We start from the raw sequence: 21,651 nt of genomic DNA on the forward strand, positions 1-21,651 counted from the left end.
GAAACCGAGCAAGGGGTATACAGCAACCTCTGGCATCTGGAACTGCCTGCCACTTAGAGCCTGGCTGCTGCTGCTGGGAGCTGTCCTGGTGCTCAAAGCTCAACAGCTGTGTTTTCCTGTTGAACGCAAGTCATCCCGCAGAACGCTAGCAGACCAGGCCATTCTGTGACCATGATGCCGAGAGACAGACAAAAACAAGCCTGCTGTGCCCTCTCACAATACCAGACACCCCTCCGCTGCTATGAGTGACTGCGGCTTTTATTATTGATTTATGTGTTGCAGCATCCAATCCCGACCAAATTCCGCTGCCTTGGAACCTCTGCAAAATGAACTAACCAAAGCTCAAACCCTATAATTCTTTCCTAGCACCCTCTTACTAAAACAGTTCATGCAACGACCTCATTGCAACCCTATTGAAATCCAAGTTGCTCAATTGCAAGTGTGTTGCTGATGGGATTGGCTGCAGCATTGACATCGTCCACAGTTATTAATTGGAGCTCTGCTACGAGGCTCTGTCCCTTCTCCCCTTCAGTTTACTCATTCCTTCGTTTTATTTATATGGGCACCTGGAGATTATTTCATCCCTTGGGCTCTAATCCATTCCTGTATTTATCATTTTGCTAAATATGTCCCAGCTTTGGTCGTTGGGAGCTCTTTCAGGATGGCTCTGTGTCCTTTTCTCCCCGTAGGAAGAGGCTTCCAGGGCAGTTTTACGTTCAGAGCAGAATTGAGCAGAGAGTGCAGAGCGTTCTGGCCTGTTTTCTGGGCCCCAATCCCTATAGCCCTCCCTACTATGAACGTTCTGCCGCAGAGCGGTACATTTGCTACTCAATGAGCTGACCTTGATAAATCATTATGACCCCAGATGTATGTGTAACATAAGAAAGGGGGCTTATGTTATAAATCTACACTAAGTCAGACTGAACTTATTCGGAACATCTGTTAAGGAACCTACCACATTAATCACAACCCTCCAACTCAGCGTTTGTTAGCTTACTCCACCCTAGAAGCTAGGACCTTCCATGTGAGGAAATCTCTGATCTAGCAATCATGCCGTTTCCTGTTGCCCCTTCAAGGGCTCTGTAACACTTGCTCTTGTCCAAAATCCATCAGAAGAGTGATCCATTGCTTGCTAGGCATGTACTTCCCCATTCTGTGGTTTCTTCTCCCTTGAATAAAGCACATGAAACTCATGCTGGATTGTTTTAGCTTTGGCATTTGGCTCATATGTCTTTACCTTAAAAGGTACACTTTGAACAGCTCAAAAATTTCCCTTCATAAACTTTATATTAGTTTCCAAACACATAGAAAAGTAGAAAACAGTAAAATGAGAATACCAGTATTCTAGAGGTAGAACATAACATTTTCCTATATTTGCCTTTCTAGTTAATTACAAATAAATAAAACAACGCTAAGTACTTTAATATGCATCTCGAAGAAAGTAAACTTGCCTAGATAATCCCAATGTTGTTATAAGAATGAACAAAAGTAACGATTACTTCCCTTAATACCAGTCCTATACCAATTTCCACATTGTTCCCAAATGTTCTGTTTTCTCCAGTCAGGACCCAATTGAGGACCACACACTGTGTTCGCAGGTAAGTGAAAGTTTAGCCCATAACCTCTGGGCTGTGGTAGAATCTGCTCTCCAGTTATCAGTAGGCTGTTAATAGCACCTTGTTATCACACACACACACACACACACACACACACACACACACCCTCGCGCAGCATTGTGGGAACCTACGGCCTGTGCTCTCCTCTGCGCATGTGCGACCACCCGCCACCGTCCTGTCCCGCTCGCTGGCGCCGAGGGTTTGCAGGCAGGTGAGAGCTTTGGGGCTGCCACCGCCTCTCCAGGGGCCAGGCCGGGACGTACACCCCGGAAGAGGGTGGGGCGGGCCAGCCCCGCGGTCTCCAGGGCGCAGGTGGGGCTCAGTCCGGTCAGAAGATGCTGGATGCGGGCGGAGTGCGGGAGCCGCCGCGCAGGCCTGGGAAATCGGCCGGGGCGGAGGGAGGGAGGTAGGTGCTGGCCGTGAACCTGGAGGGAGGGGGCGCGTGTAGCGCTGACCTGAACCTGGAGGGAGGGGGCGCGTGTAGCGCTGACCTGAACCTGGAGGGAGGGGGGCGCGTGTAGCGCTGACCTGAACCTGGAGGGAGGGGGCGCGTGTAGCGCTGACCTGAACCTGGAGGGAGGGGGCGCGTGTAGCGCTGACCTGAACCTGGAGGGAGGGGGGCGCGTGTAGCGCTGACCTGAACCTGGAGGGAGGGGGCGCGTGTAGCGCTGACCTGAACCTGGAGGGAGGGGGCGCGTGTAGCGCTGACCTGAACCTGGAGGGAGGGGGCGCGTGTAGCGCTGACCGTGAACCTCAGGCCCAGCTCGCTGGCCGCGGGTCTGCAGAGAGGCCGAGGCAGGAGCCCGAGAAGCTGGTCAGTGCGGACACTTGGGCGTGGGTGAGGTTTGTCATTTGGGGGGAAAAATTTAGTAAAAACTGCGTTGTGACGTTGTTCAGAGAGAGAGGTCGTACCTTGGAAAGTATTTGTTTAACCACGTGCTAGTTAATGAGCACTAATGAGCGCTAATTCATAAGCCACCGTTGCATGTTGGCTCCCATCCCGTTTGGAAGACAGTGTTGTTCTTTACGTTTAGTATTTCATTTAATTCTCACAGCCACCCTCTCTGTAGTTATTACCACGTCATCAAAGAGTAAGAGCGTGGGCTCGGAGGAGTACAGTGTACAGACCCCCGTCACCAAGGCGAGGGGCCAGGAGGCAGGTGCAGGGCTGCGTCACCCCACGGGCACCCGCCCCTGCCCGGCCCGCCTGAGACGGCTGCAGCCTGCACAGCACTGGCAGCGCGTCTGTGCCCGACCCCCAGCACCGGGATTGTAAAGTCAGTGCCAGCCAACCTCCCTCTGCGACAAATGTATGTATTCTGGGGTTTCTGCATGTCTCCACAGCCTCTGGGGGCTCCTGCCCCCCCCCCCCCCCGCCCCCCCGAGGCTGTGTCTGCCTTCAGAGGCACAATCTGATAGCCCAGGGCAGTGCTCGCGCCCAATAGAAAGATAAGGTGCGCCTCAGATATAATGGCAAAGGCTCTAGTAGCCATATTAAAACTAAAAAGAAACATGTGAAGATAATTTTAAGAACCTACAGCAGGCCCTTGAATAATGGCATTTAACTCAACAGCGCTTTGTAATAACGTTGGTGAAGGAGGAGAATGAATCAATTCCAGCTGCGCCACTGTGTGGAGGAGTTTGCACGTTCTGCCCCGTGTGCGTGGGTTTTCGCCAGGGACTTCCATTTCCTTCCACGCCCCAAAGATGTGCAGGTTAGGTTAGCTGACACGTCTGCACTGTCCCGGCCTGAGTGAGGGCGTGTGAGGTTAGCTGACACGTCTGCACTGTCCCGGCCTGAGTGAGGGCGTGTGAGGTGAGGTTAGCTGACATGTCTGCACTGTCCCAGCCTGAGTGAGGGCGTGTGAGGTTAGCTGACATGTCTGCACTGTCCCAGCCTGAGTGAGGGCGTGTGAGGTGAGGTTAGCTGACACGTCTGCACTGTCCTGGCCTGAGTGAGGGCGTGTGAGGTTAGCTGACATGTCTGCACTGTCCCGGCCTGAGTGAGGGCGTGTGAGGTTAGCTGACATGTCTGCACTGTCCCGGCCTGAGTGAGGGCGTGTGAGGTTAGGTTAGCTGACATGTCTGCACTGTCCCAGCCTGAGTGAGGGCGTGTGGTGTGAGCTGCCCTGCGATGGAAGGGTGTCCTGTCGGGGGCGGGGATCCCGCCTTGCACGGAGCTGCTGGGACGCTGCCAACGGCGGCTTATGAATTAGCGCTCATTAGTGCCCATTAACTGCTGCTGGACCTGAATAAGCAGGCTAGAACAATCATCTTACTTGTTTTCATTAATCTGTCTTAAAAACTTATGTAGCTCACGTTTATATCAATGTTCAGTGTTGGAGGCATTTGGGGTTTTTGTGACCAGAAATATGCCATAGGAACTTAATATCTCAATTAGCCCGTGTTCAAATGGATTGTGACACACCATTTCACTTAAAGCTGCCACTTCCAAGAACCTGTCGAGGGTGTTAAGTGAGGATTCTATTGCCTTTATCTTAACGTGCAGAATGTCTTCAATTCACCTTGCGGCGCTAGCCACATTTCAGGTGCTTAGTAGTAGGATGTGGCCAGTGGCTACAGTAATGGATAGAACAGCTCTAGTGAATTCCAAGAGAATCTGGTGTAACGAGATCATGTCACTAGGGTGATTTGCTCCTCAGAGGACTTTTGAAATGTCTAGAGATGTGTTTGGTGTCACGGCTGGGAGGAGGGTGCCACCAGCACCTGGTGAGTAGGGGCCGGCATTGCTGCTAGACAGCCCCCACTGCGCCCCCACGATAAAGACTTAGCCAGCCCCACGGGTCAGCAGTGTTGAAGTGGAGAAACACTGAAATGGATTTGCTTCCTAGGCCTAGGTCTCCACATCGCTGGAACAAAGTGGCTGTTGCGTGGCAAGAAGGAGGGAGCCATAGGGACAAGCGTCCCACCTGGAAGAACCCCGGTTGGGACTCACCAGAGCTTCAGAACAGCTGCTGGAGAACTCGGAACGGAGCGGGTCCGGATTTGCTCCACCAGCAGCAGTCCTTAGTCACCTTGTCCAGAGGCAGCCAGACTTGGTGAGTCCCCACATCCAGAAGCCCAGGTGACAGCGGAAACTGGACCAGCCTGCAGAAGGTGGGAAGCTGGGGTTGAGAGTGATGGGTGACTGTCAGGCTGCACAGGAAAAGCCACAGCCATGGCCAAGGAAATTGGTCTTCTTCTGAAATAGCCCTCCATTCTCTTCCTTCTTCCTTCTTCCTTCTTCCCAGATCCTGAGCCATTCTCATATCATGTCCGTCACATGTGGCACCCAGAGATATGCTGAAGCTTCCTTTATCCTGAACAGATACAATCACAAAATGATAGTATAGGAAGGGATTTCTGTTTCCAACTCTTGAAACCTTAAAAGTGTCAAACCTGGGATGTATGTCCCCTGGTCACCCAGGACAGAACTAGGAGCAAAGCACTATTCATTCTGTCACAGGTAAGTCACTAGAAGTGTCTTATCGAAAGTCTTTTTTATTTTTAATAAGACTTTTGGGAGCTAGGGCAAGGTAGAAGAGGGGAGAGGAGGGATAAAGAGTGATGAGAGGAGACTTGACTTTGAGTAGTGAACTTTCAATACAGTATACAAATGATCTATTATAGAATTCTATACTTAAAACCTATATAATTTTATTAACTAATGTCACCCCAATAAATTCAATACATTTTTTAAAAATTCAAAAACAAAGCAGATTCAAGAGAAATAAGTAAATTTGACTCAAGAATTTAGGCATCGGGAGGAGAATAGAAAGGGAAACTTAGCTGAGAAAAAAAAAGGCTTTTTGAGAAATTTCAACAAATTAGAACAAAAAGATTTTACATTTTTTAATCAGTATGTATCTTACCACTCTTTTCCATTTTCTGTTGATTTTCTAACTCAAGGTGTAAATGACAATATTAACAAATAACAAAAAATCAAGACAGGATTAATATTACCATTATATTTAATAATATCATTAATTACATTAGTCAGAGGGAATGTACTTTTCTAAAATCAATAGTAACATAATTTACAATCACCCAATAAAAAACAGCAAGGTGACATCCATGCGCTCATATCAGAGACGTGCATTTCCGGGAGCACGGGCTCTGCGTGCTGCCTCCTGCCCTTCTCAAGGGCCAGTGAGACATCCCCACAGGCAGGCCTCGCCCGGCGGGAGTGGTGGGACTTTTAGGCAAGTGACACAGACATGCGCCAGCCCTCTCACGGCTCCACTCCTCTTTCCTTGCCCCCAGCTTATCCTTCAGTCTCCACACTCTCCAGAGAGCAGCAGAGAATGAACAAGCCTCAGGTGAGTTATTTATTAACACCCTTTTACAGTGGGTTTTATCAGTGCTTAAAGGACCATGTATTGATATGGACAAATAGAACTAGAAAATGTGCCGGCATCATTCAAGGAAGATAGAGAAAAGCCGATGAATAGCACAGCAGAGTTGTCGTGTGGGTAGATGCACGTCCTCATGTCGCAGATTTTCCCAAGTGCAGCTGCAAGTTTCTTCCTGACTTTTCCGATAGGCATGTCAGGGTCGGGCACACACTATTAGCTTAAAGATGTGTGTCGATAACAAGCGTAAGCCCAACATTCCTCGTGGGACCTAAAATCCTCCAAGTCAGGAAGAAATGTCTGTTGGTCTCCATAGTTGCTGGAAGCCATCCACCCTGGCTGCTTCTCTGCAGGGATGTTTCAAGGGACCTTGAAATGGAGATGAGAAACGCCCTAGCCTTTGGAATGGAATGGATGAGATTAAGATCAAATAGGATAAATGCAGATGTAAGAGGACAATAGGGGAAGGAACCTGGCTAGGAGAAGAAAGGTTGTTTCCCCAGGTGAGGATTTTTATCAGTAAACCCTTTAACTGAGTGTCAGAGGGGTGGTTGGTCGCTTTGATCTTTGCTTGGAGTGACCTCCTTCAGTTACTTCCTTGTAGCTTAGTGGAACAATAGAGTAACCTTTGAATGGAGATGGGAAGCCCCTGGCCTTTTGTATAGAATGGATAGGATTGGGACCAAATAGTATAAATACAGATGTTAGATGGCAATAAAAAAAGGAACCTGGCTATGATGAGCACCTGAACACTGCTGACTCCGTCCACACCTTTGGGAACCCCTGGGCCCCAGCACATGGTGATAGCACCCACCTTTCTAATAACGCCCCTGCAATGAATGCAGGAGGTTGTCTCCACTCCCTCCTCAGTGGAAGCAGAGGACACGTTGCCAATGCAGGGCTTCCAGTTGTCCGGGTAACTAAAACAGAAGTTAGATATTTTCCTGACCATCCTGTAGAATTCAGAAATCATTCTTAGACTAGCTGCAGGTCAGCATGAATGATCTAAACACCCACATCCTTAAAATATTTCCCCATAAATATTTCTCCCAAGTACCTGCCATAAACGAGTTGTTCAGCAGATAGCCTAACGTTCTATTCTCCGGCAGATGTTGCCACACTTTCCATTCACACCTTTGCATGAGGCCTTGATGTCTCTCCTCCCACACCCATGCCCTGCACCCACCAGTGACCTAATCACCGTCAAATCGCGTGGGTCCCGCCTTGTCCTCACCTCACTAGACCCGTGTGCAGCGCCTGACTGCCCGCACTCCGCCCTCTGGAGGAACTCGTCTCAGGTTAGCGTCTGCCCCCTCCTCTGCGGCTGTCCTGCCTCTCACTCATCTCACGGAGCCATCGTCCTTCTCTCGCCTGGCACGTGTGTCATCCACGTTTCCATCCTTTCTCACTACCCTTCCAACTGGCCTTGACTCATCCCCCCCCCCCCCCCCCCCGGCTCGTTCTCCCAAAGGTGGCCCTGCGGCCCCCTCTGACCATGGCACTTTTGGTGAGGATGGGAAGGGGCGATACCTGCCCTGTCCAGAGTGGTGGCACGAGCCACCTGCGCCTGTTGAACACTTGAGATGTGGCTTCTTTGACTGAGGAACTGAATTTTTTAAAATATATTTTATTAATTTTTTACAGAGAGGAAGGGAGAGGGATAGAGAGCTAGAAACATCTATGAGAGAGCAACATCGATCAGCTGCCTCCTGCACACCCCCCCACTGGGGATGTGCCCGCAACCAAGGTACATGCCCTTGACCGGAATTGAACCTGGGACCCTTGAGTCCGCAGGCCGACGCTCTATCCACCGAGCCAAACTGGCCAGGGCTAGGAACTGAATTTTTAAGTTTTAAACGGCCACATGTGGCTGGTGGCTACCACATTGGACATAACTGACTCAGCATCTCTCTGTAGGTGTCTGCAGCTCAACTGATTCAAAGTAAAAGCCAACATTGACAGTCCTTCCCAAACTACTTTTCCTCATCTTTCCCTATTCCCTGGTAAACCCTATTTTGCCAGACACCCAAACCACAAAAGTGGGTACATCCATCCGTGGGTCTCCTTGCTCTCGCTCTCACTCTTTCTTTCTCAACTCCTGTCGATGATGGTCGGTAATCATGTTTTGCTACTTTTTCTATTTGAGTCTGTCAAAAATAATAGCAATTTTATATGGTTCCACCTAATGTCTTTAAATGCATTTCTCTACTTTATTCCCCTATCTTATGGTCTCTCCACTGAACTGTTGGAATAGCTTCTCTACTACTCTGCCCACTTCTTTCGTCACCTCCTCAAGCACATTTCACACGGGTTGTTCACCTAACTGCTCCTGAGGTAATGTCCCTCCTGAATCACCTCAGGAAGGAAGAGAGAGAAAGAGAGAGAGAGAGAGAGAGAAAAACATCAATGTGAGAGACACATTGGTTGCCTCCCACATGCACCCCAACCAGGACCGGGGAACAAACCTACAACCAGCTAAGTGCCCTTGACCAGGAATCAACCCACAATCCTTTGGTGCTTGGGCCATGCTCTGACTGAGCAACACTGGCCAAGCTCTTCCACCTTTTGACTATTGTGACTAATACTGCTATGGATAAAGATATACCAATATCTCTTCGAGACCTGGCCTTTAATTCTTGTGGATATATACCCAGAAGTAGATTGTCTTGATTCTGTTGCTTTATAGTTAAGTTGTGAAATCAGGAAGTCCTCAAAGGTCAGTGTCAGTGTCTTCTTTAATGGTAGTCCTCTGTGTGTCATGGTTGAAAGGTGTTTCCCTACCCCAAGATGATGAAGATATTTTATGCTTTAGCAGATGCTTGATGACTTAAGCTTGGCCACCTGGAATTGCTTTAGTGTGTGATATCATGTCAAGGCTCATATTTCCATATGGATATCAAGTTACTCTCATAACGTTTCTTTAAAAGACCATCCTCTGTCCACTGAATTGCAACAGGGCCTCTGTTGTCAATCAAGTGACTGTGTGTGTGTGTGTGTGTGTGTGTCTATATCTACTCTGTATTCTATTCCTTTGATCCAATTATTTATCCCTTTGCTAGTACTTCACTTTCATAATTACTATTGCATTGTACTAAATCATGAAATATGGTAGTGTAAGGCCTTAAAGTTAATAAAAAATTTATTGGCTAATTTTGGTCCTTTGCATTTTCATAGAAATACTAGGCCTGATGCACGAAATTCGTACAAGGGGCTTGGCCCCCGCCACCACGACTTTGTCCAGAAGGACGTCCGGTCTAATTAGCATATTACGCTTTTATTATTATAGATTGTCAGTTTTACCCTAGCTGGTTTGGCTCAGTGGACAGAACGTTAGCCCATGGACTGAAGGGTTCCAGGTTCAGTTCCGGTCAAGGGCACATACCTTGGTTGCAGGCTTGATCCCTGACTCCAGTTGGGGCACATGAGGGAGGCAACCAATAGATGTGTCTATCTCACATTGATGTTTCTCTCTGTCTCTCCCCCTCCCTTCCACTCTCTAAAAATCAATGGAGAAAGTATCCTTGGGTGGGGATTAACAAAAAAACAAAAAAAACAATCTTTGCTGGGCAGCGGCAGCTCAGAGCATCGACCTATGAACCAGTAGGTCACAGTTTGATTTCCAGTCAGGGCACATGCCCTGGTTGCGGGCTTGATCCCCAGTAGTGGATGTGCAGGAGGCAGCCAATCAATGACTCTCTCTCATCATTGATGTTTCTCTCTCTCCCTTTCCCTTCCTCTAGAAATTAAAAAAAAGAAGAAGAAGAAGTATTGTCAGTTTCCACAGAAAATCCTGCTGGGTAGTTTTTCAGATTAGAGGTGAAGTCTTTCACATGTTTCATTAGATTTATTTCTATGTATTTGGTCTATTTTGATGTTGTAAATAATACTATTTTTTATTTTCTAATTGTTTATTGTTGGTTTATTAAAATACAATGTATTTTTAAATACAGGCATACCTCAGAAATATTGTGGGTTTGATTCTAGACCCAAATAAAGAAAATATCACAGTAAAGCGAGTCACCTGATTTTTTTGGTTTCCCAGTACATATAAAAGTTGTTTACACTAAACTATAGTCTATAAAGTGTGCAATAGCATTGTCAAAAAAATTTACATATCTTAATTGAAAAATAGTTTATTGCTAAAAAATGCTAACCAGTATTTGAGCCTTCAGTGAGTCATAATGTTTTTGGTGGAGGTCTTAACTTCAATTTTGGAAATAAATACAATATCTATAAAGTGTAATAAAATGTATTCATTAATTTCATATTGAATCATTTATTTTAATAGCTTGTTTGTAGATTCTTTTTTATTTTAAATATGCACAATTAGGTCTTTTAAAAATAAAAAGTTTTACTTCTTTCCCAATCTTTATGTCTTTCATTTCTTTTTAAGCTTTATTCTTGTACTTTCAGAACAACGTTGAATACAAGTGATAATATCAGAAATCCTTTTCTTATACCTCACCTGAGGGGGGAAGTACTCAATATTTACAGTTTCTTTTGGATATGTCCTTTGTTAGAATGAAGAGATTCTGCCCTAGCTGGTTTGGCTCAGTGGATACAGTGTTGGCCTGCGGACTGAAGGGTCCCAGGTTCAATCTGGCCCTGGTCGGGGCATAAAGGAGGCAACCAATCAATGTGCCTCTCTCACATTGGTCTTTCTCTCTGTTTCTCCCTCTCCCTTCCACTCTCTCTAAAAATCAATGGGAAAAAAATATCCTCCAGTGAGGATTTTTTAAAAAAAAAGAATAAGGAAATTCTTTTTCTGTTTTTAGTTTTCTTAAAGTTTTTATCACATATAGGTATTAAATTCTGTCGAGTGTTTTTTGGCATCTAGTGAGATAATAAAATTTTATTCCTTTATTGTGTTAAAGGGATGAATTATATTGACTCATTGCATTCTTGAGATAATTCCCCCCTGGTCATGAAGTACTATCCCTTTAATATGTCTTGGATTCAATTTGTTAGTATTTCATTTCGTATTTCTCAGTATACATTAATGGAGAGGTAATTGGCCTGAACTTTTCTTTTCATGTAATGTCTTAGCATCAATATTATACTCATAAAATGGTTCTCCATTTTCTGTTATATGGAAGAGTTTAAGATAGCTGTTATTTCCTCTTTAAGTGTTTGGAAAATATATAGTTAAAGCAAGTTTGCCTATGGGTTTCTTTGTGGCTGGTTTTTAGTTATGAATTCAATTTCTGTAAATAGACATAAAAGATCTGAAAAAATGCCCATTTTTCTGGTGTCCTTTTTAAAAACAACTTTATGGAAATAAAAATCACATACCTTACAAGTCACACATTTAAAGTAGCCAGTGGTTTCTAGTATATTCACGATTGTGCAATCATCACCACAGTCAATTTTAGAACATCTTTATCACTTAAAAAAACTCCATATCATTAACTATCACACACCCCTCTCCCAACATACCCCAGCCCTGCCCTAAGCAACCACTAATCTACATTTTGTCTCTATAGATTGGCTTACACTGGACATTTCAAATAAATCAAATTGTTTAATCTGTGGTCTTTGTGACTGTTTCTTTCACTTAGTATAATGTTTTCAATTTTTTTTATACGGATATGCCACATTTTTTTATCCCCTCATCAACTGCTGGGCTTAGGGTGTTTTTACCTTGGCTGTTATGAATAGTATTGCTATTAACATCAAATACATAGGTAGGTAGCTACATAGATATGTGGATATACACACGTGTTTGTATGAACACCTGTTTTTCATTTCTTTGGGGAATAAATCTAGGCGTGGAATCACTGAGTTATATGATAACACTACATTTATCTTATTGCCAAACTATTTACCTCAACAACTATACCATTTTACATTCCCATTGGCAGTGTATTAGGTTTCCAAATTCTCCACATTGTCACCACCATTTGTTTAACTTTTTTGTTATCCTCACCCAAGGATATGTTTATTGATTTTTAGAGAAAGAGAGAGAAACATTGATTGGTTGCCTCCCATATGTGCCCCATTGGGATCAAAACTACAACCAAGGTATGTGCCCTGACTGGGAATTGAACCTTCAACATTTTGATGGACAGGATGATGCTCCAACTAACTGAGCCATCTGGCCAGGGCTAACTTTTTGTTGTTGTTGTTGTTATTTTTAATTATGACCATCTTAGAGTGTGAAATTGTAGCTCATTGGAGTTTTAGGTTTTGGTTTGTATTTCCCTGACAATAATATTGAGCATCTTTTCATGTGCTTACTGGCCATTTGTGTATCTTTTAAAAATATATATTTATTTTTTTATTAATTTCAGAGAGGAAGAGAGAGATAGAAACATCAATGATGAGAGAGAATCACTGATTGGCTGCCTCCTACACAACTCCCACTGGGGATTGAGCCCACAACCCAGGTATGTGCCCTTGACTGGTATTAAACCTGGGACCCTTCAGTTTGCAGGCTGACACTCTATCCACTGAGCCAAACCAGCTAGGGCATTTGTGTATCTTCTTTAGAGAAAAGTATATTCAGATTCTTTGCCCGTTTTTAAAATTAGGTTTTGTTTTGTTGTTCAGTTGTAAGTTATTTATATATTCTGGCTACTAGATACTCCTGGATGATTATGTCCTGATAAATCCATTAAGTTGAAAATATATGTAAAAAAAATGCATTTAACATACCTAACCTAACGAATGTCATAGTGAAGCTTCTCCTATTTTTAGCATGCTCAGAACACTTACTTTAGCCTTCAGTTAGGCAAAATCATATTACCCAAAGCCTATCTTATAATAAAATCTTGAGTAGCTCATGTAATTTATTATGTATCACTTCCACACTACTAATAAGTAAAAAAAATTGTAAGTCAAACCATTGTAAGTCAAGGGTTCTGTATATAATTCATGAATATTTCTTCTCATTCTGTGGGTTGTCTTTTCACTATCTTGAATGTGTCCTTTGATGCAGTTTTTAACTTTTATTAAATCCAGATTTTTTTTCCTTTGGTTTCTTCTGTTTTTGGTGTAGCATCTGGGAAAGCATTGTCAAATCCAAGGTCATGAAGGTTCATCTCCCATTTCTTCCAAGAGTTTCATATCTTAAACTTATATTTAGGTCTTTGATTCATTTTGAGATAAATTTTTAAATATGGTATGAGTAGGATTTCAACTTCATTCTTTTGCATGTAGCTATCCAGTTTTCCCAGCATCATTTGTTGAAAAGATTATTATTTTCCTATGAAATGATTGCATGAATGAGTTTATTTCTAGACTATTAGTTCTATTCCATGGATCCATATATCTTCACCAATACCACACTGTCTTAATTACTGTTGCTTTATAGTTAAGTTTTGAAACCAGGAAATTCAAGTCCTCAAACTTTGTTATTCTTTTAAGATTGTTTTGGCTACTCAAGGGTCCCTTGTGATTTCAATGAGTTTTAGGATTGACATTTCTACAAAATAAGCCATTGGGGTTTTGATACAGATTTCACTGAATCTGTAGATCACTTTTGTGAGTATTACCATTGTAACAGTATTAAATCTTCCAATCCATGAACATAGAATGACTTTCCATTTATTTAGGTCTTCTTTAATTCCTCTTAGCAATGTCTTCTAGTGTTGAATGCCTAAGTATTTGACATTGTAAATGCAATTGTTTTTATTAAACTTTTTGTAGTTCATTGTTAGTATATAGGAATACACTAACAATGAACAATAAATGGTTTTAGTGTGTTCATTTTGAATCCTAAAAGTTGCGGAATTCATTTTTTAGCTCTAATAGATTTTTGTAGATTCTTTAATATTTGTAGACATTAATTTTCAATTTGCCCAGCTTTTTTCTTGTTGTAATGATGTTACTACAGTCATGCGCCACATAATGATGTGCATATATAATGCTGGCATATCATGTAGCTTAGGTGTGCTTTCGGCTATACCATCAGGCTTGTGTAAGTAAACTACATGATGTTCACACAGCGATGAAATTGCCTAAGAAAGCATGTTTTAGAACATGTCCCCATTGTTAAGTGGTGCATGACTGCACTGCTCCTTTCAGCTCTACATCTCTGAGCAAAAATTCAAAGCCACTCTGGATGCAGTTTTTTTTCTGATTTTGTGAGACTTACTGTTTTTGCATTTTAGTGTGCAAAGTGCATAAGAATAATTTATGTTATGATCAGGTTATCCTATATATTTCATTAGTCAAGTTGGTCAATCATTTAAATTTTCTGTAACAGTGGTCAGCAAACTTTATGTAAATGTCAGATAGTAGGCTTTGTTGGAACTACCAAACTCTACAGTTTTAGTGCTATAGCAACTATAAATACTACATAAACAGAGGAATGTGACTGTGTCCCAATAAAATTTTACTTAGAAAAGAACCAGTAGTGGTCAGATTTGGCTTCTGGGCTATAGTCTGCTGACCCCTCTTCCAATTACCTTTTGTTTGTTTTTCAGACTGCTTGTCCTGTCAGTTACTGAGTTGTGTTAAAATCACTAATGATAACTGTGGGTCTGTCTATCTAATTTCTGTTAACTTTTATTTATATACAGTTAATTCTAATTATTCTCAGTAGTTATGTTCTAAGTTACCACGAACACTGAATAAGCAAATACTGAATTTTTACTCCGAGGGGAAATACAGGGTCAGGTTCCTTTGAGCCTCTGGTCACAACATTTGGGACAATCAATCAGTACATAATCTTTTTATATGTGCTTTTGTTTGAAAACACCTTATTTGATATTATTGTTGATTCATGATCTAACAGCCAACAGCACCATAATTAATGCTTGAACAAAGCTTATCTAACACCCCTGTTTTCTCCATAAGGCAGAGCACAATCTTCTTACACTCAGGAATATTAGGCAGCATTTCACAGGGGGGCTGTTTTACAAAGTGAAATCACAAGAAAAAGCAGGAAAAAAATGCTAAATAGACTGCAAAAAAGACACGTGTTTACTCTGTGACAGCTGAAACATGAAGGCAAAGCATTATCCTGTTCAACCTCAGCTGGGAAAACTTGTATTGGGCACTCAAATTTTTCACCATTTCGTCAATGTCCATAAATGACCACAAATTCATGAGTATTGATTTTGAGGTTACAAGTAAATTTTAGTGAGTAGGTGAATTTGCAAATACAGAATCTCTGAATAATAGGGATAGACTATATTTGGAAGCTATATTTTCAAGTGCACACCAATTTGTTATATTTTCTGTTAAAAGGACCATTTTATCTTTATGTTGTTATTCATTATGTTTTTATTATTCGTTCTTACCTTCAAATCTGCTATTTATGTTAATATAACCAAATCAATTTTCTTTATGTTGGTGATTACTTGTGTATCTTTTTTCCATCCTCTTACTTTCAACCTAAATATATCACTCTCTACAAATTGTGTTGTTTTTTTAAATACTTTTTTTTTAATTGATTTCATAGAGGAAGGAAGAGGGAGAGCGAGAGAGAAACATCAATGATGAGAGAGAATCATTGATTGGCTGCCTCCTGCACACCCCCTACTGGGGATCGAGCCCACAACCCAGGCATGTGCCCTTGGCCAAAATCGAACCCGGGGCTCTTCAGTCTGCAGGCCAACGCTCTATCCACTTAGCCAAACTGGCTAGGGCAGCCGTGGGCAAACTACAGCCCGCGGGCCGGATCCTGAATAAAACTAAAAAAAAAAAAAGACGGTACCCTTTTATGTAATGATGTTTACTTTGAATTTATATTAGTTCACACAAACACTCCATCCATGCTTTTGTTCCGGCCCTCCGGTCCAGTTTAAGAACCCATTGTGGCCCTCGAGTCAAAAAGTTTGCCCACCCCTGGGCTAGGGCTTAAATACGTTTTTATTGATTTTTTTTTTTTTTTAGAGAGAAAGGAAAGGAAAGGAGAGAGAGAGAGAGAGAGAGAGAGAGAGAGAGAGAGAGAGAGAAAGAGAGAGAGAAACAATGAGAGAAACAGAGAAACAACATTGATGGGCTGCCTCCTGCATGCTCCCTGCTGGGTGGGGATCAAGCCCGCAACCCTGGCATGTGCCCTCACTGGGAATCAAACTGGTAACCTCCTGGTGCATGGGTTGACACTCAGCCACTGACCCACACCAGCTGGGCTCTATAAATTCTGTTTGATTTGTTGTTCTTATACTGTCAATCTTTCCTTTAATTGGATTGGTTAATCCAGAAGTTGACAAATTTGTTCTATAATGGACCAGAGAGTACATATCTTCCTTTAGTAGTTACAAGGTCTCTTACTGAACTACTAGGCAGTGCTAGCTCAGCACAAGAGCAACTAAATAACTGGGTGTGTGTGACTATGTCCCTATAAAGCTAAATTGAAAAAGTGGCAAACTGAAATTGGCCAAGGTCATGTTTGCTGACCCTCGCCTAAGTATGTATACCTGGGGTTGTATATTGAGGGTGTGGGATAAAAATTGTAGGAACTTTATATTTTTTTTGCTAAAATTCAAGCAACAACATCTTTACTAATGTGCTTATTGATTGTACATGTATATAACTCAAAAATATATACAATAAGTTATAAATACTTTTACTAATTAACTCCAAAGTATAAATTAGACCCCAAATAGGCATTTTTATTTTCATTTGTGTTTTAAGCTCTTCACAGTAAGCATAAGAATTGTTTTCATATGTATTTTTCTATGTCACCTAATTCTGAACCCTTCAAATTGAACAGAAGCGTATGCAGGCATCAGTGTCATTCAGGGACGTGACTGTGGAGTTCACCCAGGAGGAGTGGCAGCACATGGGTCCTATTCAAAGGACGCTTTACAGAGATGTGACGCTGGAGAACTACAACAACCTCGTCGCAGTGGGTGAGCATAGCGCACAACTTACTTTTGTAACTCTGTCTAGAAGGCATTTCTTTTTTTAAGCAGTACTACACATGGATACTTTACTTAGGGTTTTCATTCAGGAGTATAAAGTAACTAAGCCCTGTTGAGGAATGTGCTCTCAACTCCCAGTGATAAATTCAATGAGGATCTTCAGGCTGCTCTTCCTGAAGCTGGATCTTTTTCCACTTTTGGAAACCAAAAAGCTTATCCTCTGCCCTAAATACTCCATTGTTCCTACTTGTAGGGAACTGCCTTTTCAAACCAGAGGTCATCTTCAAGTTGGAGCAAGGAGAAGAGCCTTGGTTCTTAGAGGAAGAATTCTCAAACCAAGGCCACCAAGGTGAGTTACTGAGCACCAGCAGATAGAATTCGGTGGCACTAGTTAGACTCTAGAACAGGGGTGGGCAACTCCTGGCACACATGCCAAACATGGCACGCCAGTAACTTTTGCTGGCACGCCAAACCCTCTCTTATAATCTTCCATTTACAATTGTGAATCTTTGTTCTCAGTGATGAATTTTGTTAAGTCTCATCTCGTAATAGGAGTAGCCTGACGGATGAAAGTAGTAGCTCATGCATATCTCTGAAGGTCACAAAATATAAACCTGATGTAAAATCTCTGTCATCAGTGATGCAGCAGCAAAAGTCCCACTGATAATATCAAACGAAGTCATAAAGTTTTCTGTCGGACTATCAGTGTACATCTATACATTAAAAAATAAATGTATTTTTCGTCATCATATACTGTGTTTTTGTTGCTCGAATGAATTTTATTATTTCTTCAAGGTTCTTCACATACGTACACCTTAAGAGATATCAAGTAGGCGTAACATGTTCTCAAAAAATGAGGGTTGGCACGCAGAAGAATTTTGAGTCAGAGATTTTGCTGGTTTTGGCACGCACTCACAAAAAGGTTGCCCACCCCTGCTCTAGAAGGTCAGCTTAGCAATGAACACCTATGTATTTCAAGACTTTTAAAAGGCACAAAAAGCCCCAATAGAAGGAAATGATTAAAAAACTTTACTAAATTAAAATTGAGAACTTTGTTCATAAAGGACCAATAAAAGGATGAAAAGACAAGCCACAGAGTAGCAGAATAGTCATGCAGCACAAGTAACCTAAGAAGGATACACATCTGAAAATGTAAGAACTTTTGCAGGTCAATATAGGAAAAGGTAGCAATCCAGTTGAAAAATAGGCTAGAGGCGTTGAATAGGAACTTTGAAATGGCCAATTAAATCTTTGAAAATGATTAACCTTATTAGTTCTCACAGAGTGCAAAAAATATATGAGGTGAGATAAGAGAGATGCATGATATGGATTGAGATCAACAAATTTGGTAATGCCAGGTCCTGATGAGAATGTGAAATATCAAAGATCTTCACACACTGAGTGAAAATGTGAACTGGTAAAACCACTGTGGAATTAGGAGGATGTTATCAAATCAAGTTGAAGTTTTACATACCTTGTCACCAAGCAGTCCCATTCCTAACTGTATCACCTACAGAAAGGCATGATTGTATTCTCTAGAACAGAGGTCGCCAACCTTTCAGACCTCACTGACCACCAGTATCCGCAGACCACCGATTGGCTACCGCTACTCTGAAATGAATAAAAGAATATTTATGGAAATTTTGCTTACTTTTGCCAAAAATTAGGCTCAGCAAAATAAGGAAATAATTGTATTCCTAAGGGAGAATTATAAAGCTACATAAAATCTTATACACTGATTATAAATATACTAGAGGCCTGATGCACGAAATTCCTGCAAGAGTAGGCCCTCCTCCCCCCAGCTGCTCTACCAGCTTCCCTTGCAGCCCCAGCTTCATCTGGAAGGACATGTGGTCTAATTGGCATATTATGCTTTTATTATTATAGATTAAGTAAAAGAAACACAAAATATAAATATGTCTATATGATTATATGTTATAAAAAGGGAAAACTCAGTTACATTTTTAAGAAGTCATATATTGGTCTAAAACTACGAAGAAAATACAGGAAATTATTACATAAACATTAGGAGACATAAGCATGAAGAAAGTGTAACCAGGGAGGTCAAATAGGGGTTTTTGCAGAGCAATTTGTGTTCTGTTTTTTTGACATGATTTCTAATTCCATGAGTGTTCACTGTATACTGTTATATTGTACATATAAGTTAGATGCAGATATAAATTATGTTTCATGCTTAATGGAGTGTTAAGAGATGAGTCAAAAGTAGATGATATTTGCAAGTCATATAACCCGTGAATGATGGGCATCCAGAATACATAAAGAATTTAGACCTTTCTTAAGTGCCGTCTTTGCAGTAAGATTTTCCATAATACCCCATTTAAAACCGCACCACTCATATAAAATTAACATGTGGAATTTAGGGTGAGGTAGTGATCATGGTCACGTATTGTTCAATTTTGATAGATAGAATAAATCAAAGGAGAATCTAATTTGGTTGCAAGAATGGATTTTCCTTTCATCAGTTTTACTCTTATTTGTATTACTATATAGACTCACAGCTATAAGGTGAACTAAATCCTTCCCCTTTGGGGCCTAGCCCATTAGTGCTCATTAAGTTCTTATTTTTCTTATTACGTAAGTTTATAGTCCTTGTTGTATCCATCCCATAATCTGGTTTTCCTGCTGTCTAAAATAACCACTCCAATAAAAGTCCAATTTCTATTATCTTTTCGTTTTCCATCCAGGTAGCAAAATCCAATCTATCTAAAATTCAAATATAAATATGTATTTATTGCCAGTTTCCTCTCTCATTTTCACTATATCAATATTTTTTAAAAGAGAGTGAATATACATATATCTACATACATACGTGTATGCATGAAAATTATTTAATCTTGAGAAACCAAAAACTGAAATGCAACATAAGGTATATGTCTGTAAGCCCCACTCACAAAAAAATGTAAGATTCATAAGATATTTTCCATTTTTTCCCAGTATTAGAACATTACAGAGATGATGACTTAATCAAGAGGAACAAGAAAATAAAAGACAAACACTTGCAGCAAATAACACTGATCAATAATAAGCCTTTGACTAGAAAAGAAGAGGAAATTTGGGGGAAACCACTTAATCTACACATAGCTCCTGTTTTTTCAACAAGAATGTCCTGTAAATATGTCTCATGGGGAGTGAATTTGCAAAATATTTCTCAATATGTCATTAATAGAACCTATTCAACAACAAAAACAAGTTGCTGTAGTGTCTGTGAAAATGTGCCTTTCAAAATTAACTTTGAGAGAACTCATACTGGAGATAAATTTATTGAATGTAATAAAAATGGGAAAGCCCTCATTTATAAAGAAAATTTTCTTGAGCATCCAAAGTGTCAAATTTTGGAGCAAGGTTCTGAATATAATTCTGAAACATTCCATGATGAGGCTGCCTTTGTTACATACATGGGAGAAAAGTCCTGTAAAGATGATGGATGTAGCAAAAATTGTGATAAGATAAAACTCTTTGATCAAAAAAGCACTGGAACAGGAGAGAAATACTCTAATCTTAAGCAGTGTGGGAAATCCTTCTGTGAGAAGTCAGCTGTCATGGAACACCGTAAAGTTAACATGGCTGTGAAACACTATGTATATAATGCCAGTGAGAATAATTTCAACAGGAAGTCACATCTCACTCAGTCTCAGAGAATTGCCACAGAAGAGAATGCATTGGTATATAATGACAGAACACAAACTGGGCATAAATTCTTTCAATATCATGAAAATAGAAAATCCTACCTGATGTCAGCCCACAAAGTACGCCAAGGAACTCACTCTAACATAAAATCCTATAAATGTAATGAATGTGGGAAATCCTTCTGTCAAAAAGGACATCTCATTCAACACCAGAGAACCCACACAGGAGAGAAACCATTTGAATGTAATGAGTGTGGAAAAACTTTCTCCCAGAAGTCTCATCTCAGTACACATCAGGGAATTCACACAGCAGAGAAACCCTATAAGTGTAATGAATGTGGGAAAACATTTGTCCAGAAATCAACCCTCAGAGGACATCAGAGAATTCATACAGGAGAGAAGCCCTATGAATGTAGTGAGTGTGGGAAAACTTTTGTTCAAAAGTCAACCCTCAGAGACCATCATAGAATTCACACAGGGGAGAAATCATTTCGATGTAATGAATGTGGTAAAACTTTTGGCCAGAAATCAAACCTCAGGATACATCAGAGAATTCATGGTGGTGAGAAAACTTATCAATGTAATGAATGTGAAAAATCTTTCTGGCGAAAAGACCATCTCATTCAACATCAGAAAACACACACAGGAGAGAAACCATTTAATTGTAATGAATGTGGGAAAACTTTTGCCCGGACATCAACCCTCCGTGTTCATCAGAGAATTCACACTGGGGAGAAACCATTTAAATGTAATGAATGTGGGAAAAAATTTGTCCGGAAGGCAATCCTTAGTGATCATCATAGAATTCACACAGGGGAGAAACCCTTTCAATGTAATAAATGTGGGAAAACTTTTGGCCAGAAATCAAACCTCAGAATACATCAGAGAACTCATAGCGGGGAGAAGTCTTATAAATGTAATGAATATGAAAAATTGTATAAGAAGTCAACCCTAAATGTAGGCCACAGAATTCAGGGAGGGAGAAAACCCTATTGATATAGCAACTAAGGAAAATCCTTCTGGCTAAAGACCAACCCATTTGACATTAGAAAATTCACATAGAATGAAAACCATATAAATATGAATGTAGGAAGAATTTTGTCCAACAGGTAACCCTGAGAGTATATCAGAGAATTCACACAAGCTACTATGGAGAAAGCCCTTTTGAATGCAGTCATGCCCTATTAGAACTCTCACAATAACACAGGCTGGTAATCTGTTC

The 21,651-nt window shown here is 41.3% G+C and overlaps 1 protein-coding gene across 2 annotated transcripts; it reads left to right on the top strand.

Annotated features, from left to right (window-relative positions):
• Positions 1-1,780: 1,780 nt before the first annotated feature.
• ZNF510 (zinc finger protein 510) lies at positions 1,781-21,511 on the top strand. Of its 2 annotated transcripts, XM_070400939.1 has the most exons (7): positions 1,781-1,827; positions 4,469-4,675; positions 4,868-5,082; positions 5,880-5,935; positions 16,632-16,770; positions 17,036-17,131; positions 19,744-21,511. In XM_070400939.1, the coding sequence occupies exons 4-7, from the start codon at positions 5,921-5,923 to the stop codon at positions 21,423-21,425; spliced, it is 1,932 nt and encodes a 643-aa protein (XP_070257040.1). In that variant the 5' UTR covers positions 1,781-1,827; positions 4,469-4,675; positions 4,868-5,082; positions 5,880-5,920; the 3' UTR covers positions 21,426-21,511. The 2 variants fall into 2 exon arrangements, 1 of the variants encoding a protein (XP_070257040.1); XR_011469278.1 differs by lacking the exons at positions 16,632-16,770; positions 17,036-17,131; positions 19,744-21,511 and adding an exon at positions 9,709-10,113.
• Positions 21,512-21,651: the final 140 nt, after the last annotated feature.

The sequence above is a fragment of the Myotis yumanensis genome, unplaced genomic scaffold (assembly GCF_028538775.1).
Source record: "Myotis yumanensis isolate MYYU_CA2020_CCGP unplaced genomic scaffold, mMyoYum1.0.hap1 SCAF_21, whole genome shotgun sequence".
In the NCBI taxonomy this organism is placed as follows: Eukaryota; Metazoa; Chordata; class Mammalia; order Chiroptera; family Vespertilionidae; genus Myotis; species Myotis yumanensis.